General features: G+C 38.8%; 2 protein-coding genes across 3 annotated transcripts in view; both read left to right on the top strand.

Moving 5' to 3' along the window:
* Window positions 1–4,169, top strand: part of LOC118414804 — a 1,072,569-nt gene that overhangs the window by 728,385 nt on the left and 340,015 nt on the right. The gene's annotated exons all lie outside the window — the stretch shown is intronic.
* The window catches only part of LOC118414830 (S-crystallin SL11-like), a 29,479-nt gene that overhangs the window by 3,500 nt on the left and 21,810 nt on the right, over window positions 1–4,169 (top strand). The window contains exon 2 of one of the 2 annotated variants that reach the window (XM_035819094.1): window positions 1,166–1,288. In XM_035819094.1, coding sequence (XP_035674987.1) covers window positions 1,229–1,288 — 60 coding nt within the window. In that variant the 5' untranslated portion in view covers window positions 1,166–1,228. Of the gene's footprint in view, window positions 1–1,161; window positions 1,289–4,169 lie in introns of both variants that reach the window. The other variant, XM_035819093.1, reaches the window with a different exon arrangement.

A 4,169-nucleotide genomic window follows, 5' to 3' on the forward strand; every position in this document is an offset into this window, starting at 1 on the left:
TGTGCCATTTGTTCGTAGGCATCAGGGTCATGCCTCATAGTAATCTGTCGGTAGAGGCCGCATCGGCCGAGCTAAATTCTTGATTTGTAAAGGGGGCTTAACAGGCACACACTTTGGCTCATTGCGAAAATCTTAACAACAAATCATTACGTAAAAGGAAGCTAATTAAAATCTCTGCCTCTTTTTTTTCTGAAGGATTTTTTGGAGATATTTTCGGGGTTTAATCAAAACACCACCAAAGTTACAGTTCAACTGTGGGCATTTTATTTCTTTGTATATTGATTACATACCTGTTAAACCGCCTCATGGCGTAACACCCCAGAATTTACAGGAGTAAAAGCTGCATATACAGACAGATTTATTTCATCCACTCACATTGGAATGGGCCCCTAATCTTATATCGATAAGTGTGCTTTTTTAACTTGCTTGAGATGTTGCTGTCTAGAAACACATTTGCACCTGAGTCTTGTGAGGAAATTGGTGTTAAGCATGTTTCTCAAGGGCACATTATCGAGACCTGTCAGGAAATTGAACTTAGTACCTTCACGTTCTGAGCTAACAACTCTAACCACTAGACCGTAGATTTGAGGATTGGTAGTTGATAATTGACGCCGACAGTCCGACAATGGCAAGAGCAAAAATAATAACTATTAAACTTTACTCTTGAGGATAGCCTAAAGCAAAGCATTCTTCCTATCAGGTGGGTAAGAGTTGGAGCATAGAGAACAATAGAGACACAAAGAACATGTTGTACAAAATCATGGTACAACTTGCAGTGCCACATTGATAAATTCGTCTATCGAACTTCATACGTCGATGGTTGCGTCATAAGTGACCTTCATCAATCCAATAATAGAGATGAATATCAATCATTAATATTGACAGAACACATTTGTGCCCTCAAAATCGGACACTAAGTGACCATGAACTTGTCTATACTATAATGACATTTACAATATTAATTCTATAAAAATTCTGAAGAGAAATACTGTAATAAAATAGCTATAGAAAAGTAATTGCATCCATGTGTTATCCAGCTCGAAAGATCAAAATCTTTTTCATTTTAAAAACTGTTTTACAAAGCTACTCTCAGTTTCGATAGCGTGATATGAAGGACACAAGTTTGATAAGCCTGAACTTTGTCAATTTTGCCTTTTGAAGACAGAGACAAAAGTGGAGACCGCCATTGTTAAATTCATTCCAAGGTCACCGATTGACAAGGACAAGTATGGGGAGTGGCAGCTCGACACCTCGGCCGAAAGAGACCAAGGCCAAAACCAAGTCAAAGGTAAGATTTTCTACAACCTTGTCACAGTTAGTCATCATCTTTTGACAAATAGATTTGCAAAGCATTTATAGAGAAACGGTTGACGTAGACCCTAGCTGTAGAGCAGCACCAAACGTTGCCTGTATGTATACTTAGATACTGTTAAACCCTATAGTACTGTTTAGTAAAATTATTGTACATATTGTACCCAATTCAGGGAGGCTTGTATAGCTCCCCCTGCCAATGTGCTTTTGAGGAATGATAATAAATAAATAGACCGAAAATGTAAATTGTCACAAAATTTATGAAGATGACAAGAATATCACAAGAATACAACAGAACTGGCAACTCAAGCTACAACAAACAAACAAACGCACTCAAAGACAGACAGACACACAGACACACACACATACACACACACACACACACACACACACACACCACACATGCACACACACACACCACAGAGAAAGAAAGAGAGAAAGAAAGAGGTGCAAAGACAGTCACACACACACACACAGACAAAGACACACACACACACACACACAGACAAAGACACACACACACACACACACAAATACAAATACAAAGAGAGAGAGAGAAAGACTGAGTGAGACAGACGGACAGACACACAAACACACACTCTGAAACTTTTCCCAACGTACTTTACGTATATTTTTGACATACTATCTCTATTCATTGATCTCATGCAGAAACAATATGATAGAGGTGCTACGATGAACTGATGACAAACTATGACAAGAACGGCGCTACCATAGTTACCTACAAGGCAACCAAAGTCTGAGTTTACAAAACATGGTAATCCAATTATCGTCAATTTGCGGTAGGAGTACAGCATTTTTGCATAACCGTTTAACTTACACAGAATTGCATAGACCCCTTATACGGAATAGGTGTTCATAGGAGTTTGGAAGATTTTGCAATACTTCTGAGCTGAAGATAGAGTTTACCCTCCATCTTCTATTTTTGTGTCACCAGTTTGTGTGTACTCGTCCGCTATTTGTGTGCACAAGAAGTGTTGCCATGCCAAATGTTAGCACAGCTCTACCCAAACAGATAAGGAAGCCAAACAAAGTACATATTGTACCGTATCCGCCACTGCGAAGTAAAAGAGACCGTTCTCTTCTATTCTACAGACAAATTGCACTTTCCATCCGAACGGTGTATCCAAACAAGCGACCAACTTTACTAACAATGAGTACGCATTGTGCTTGTTTGTGGACAAAACACCCGCGATTGAGGTCACGCTTACTACAGGAATATTAAGTGCCACAAGAGGAGGGTAAACAAAATAACACAGCTCTAGGCGCAATATGTCAAGAATGCTTTGATCGTTTGATTTGGTAACGATGCCTTGTTACCGTTGTAGTGGGTGTAGCTTGAGTCGTATGTTCAAGTGGTCATAAACCATGTGTAATAGATCACTGAGAATGCCTCGCATATTATCCGGGTTTGTAGACGGAAATACGGTGCTAGCTTTACAACTGGCGTAGCGCGAAGTTATGGTCAGGGCTGGTTAGGGTTGCAGGTTGATGACGGAAGCCTTCAATATTGCAACCTTGTGTCCAGAAATTCTAGTATTGTGGGAAAACTTCGTCAACACACAAACATACGGGAAATTGAACTCTTTCCCATAGACATGGTGAAAACAAGGAATTCCAATTCAACTGGAAAAAAGAGCGCATTTTCATATTTTATATTAGTCTTTGTGTTTATGGAAACAGTTGCTTGACAAACCGAAAGTAACACCGACCAAATTATGTCTTTTTATTGTCTTAAGTCACAAGTCGCTTTCGATTTTAAGTTTAGTATTCCATGAGCTTGTTAATTTAGTGCCGTTTTGACAATTGATAAGTAATACGTGACTATTTGTTTTTTTACACATTTTTCATTTACTATCTATTACTTACTTATATAAGTCACATCAAATGTATCAGCTATAAACTTATCAATGTTTAAGTCATGCCAACAATTGTGTTTGATGCCATCTCATGTTACATATCAAATACCATAGTAAATATACAATCCCCTTCGCTCTCAAGTTTGCGAATACCGCTTTTCACGAGCTATGTTTTATTACATCCTTGCCAATATGGCGTCTGTATCATATACGTACGTGATGTCATACGGTACAGGGAAATATATGATCGACACATTTCCTCATCAATTTTATCTCATATTTTTCCCAACAGCAATAACAGCACATAACCAATTACAGAAACTTAATTAGACCCGACTTACAGCTCGGAGGGGTTGCCGTAAGATTCCTTTCTGAAAATATGAAGATTAAACCTAATTCATTTATCATCCCACACTAATTACACTCGAGGAGGGAGACTCTAATATGGTACGTAATTAAGAGATTAAATAAGCACAAAATTGAATTCTAATCACCCAGTTGTATATTGCGACTATAATTCTCCTTAATTAGCATGATAGTGATCACATACACGTTGATTTGGAGAAGGTGACAGCTGCAAGAGATATGTCGACTCGAACAGTGTACATATATACGAATTTTATTACCTTCATGAAATTTCAAGTAGGATATATTTTCACTAGCATTTGGGTGCACACGTGTGTGTATATGGGTGTGTCTGTCTGTCTGTCTGTCTGTCTGTCTGTCTGTCTGTCTGTGTCTGTGAACAAAATAACTCAAGAACGCCTGGGTGTATTGGTTTCATACTCGGTGTGTTGGTAGGGTGTGATGAAAGCTGGAATTGATTAGATTTTGCCCCCCCTAGCGACTTCCCTTGATATTGAAGCGCAACTTCCGGTTTCGCTATATCGTGTTCTGAACAAGATTTGGGCACGATTTTGTGTGTTAGATAGTTCATGTGCTCAGGAAGAAGTAACATAAGTTTGCCCCCCCCCCTAGTTT

Source organism: Branchiostoma floridae, chromosome 4 (genome assembly GCF_000003815.2).
Source record: "Branchiostoma floridae strain S238N-H82 chromosome 4, Bfl_VNyyK, whole genome shotgun sequence".
NCBI lineage: Eukaryota > Metazoa > Chordata > Leptocardii > Amphioxiformes > Branchiostomatidae > Branchiostoma > Branchiostoma floridae.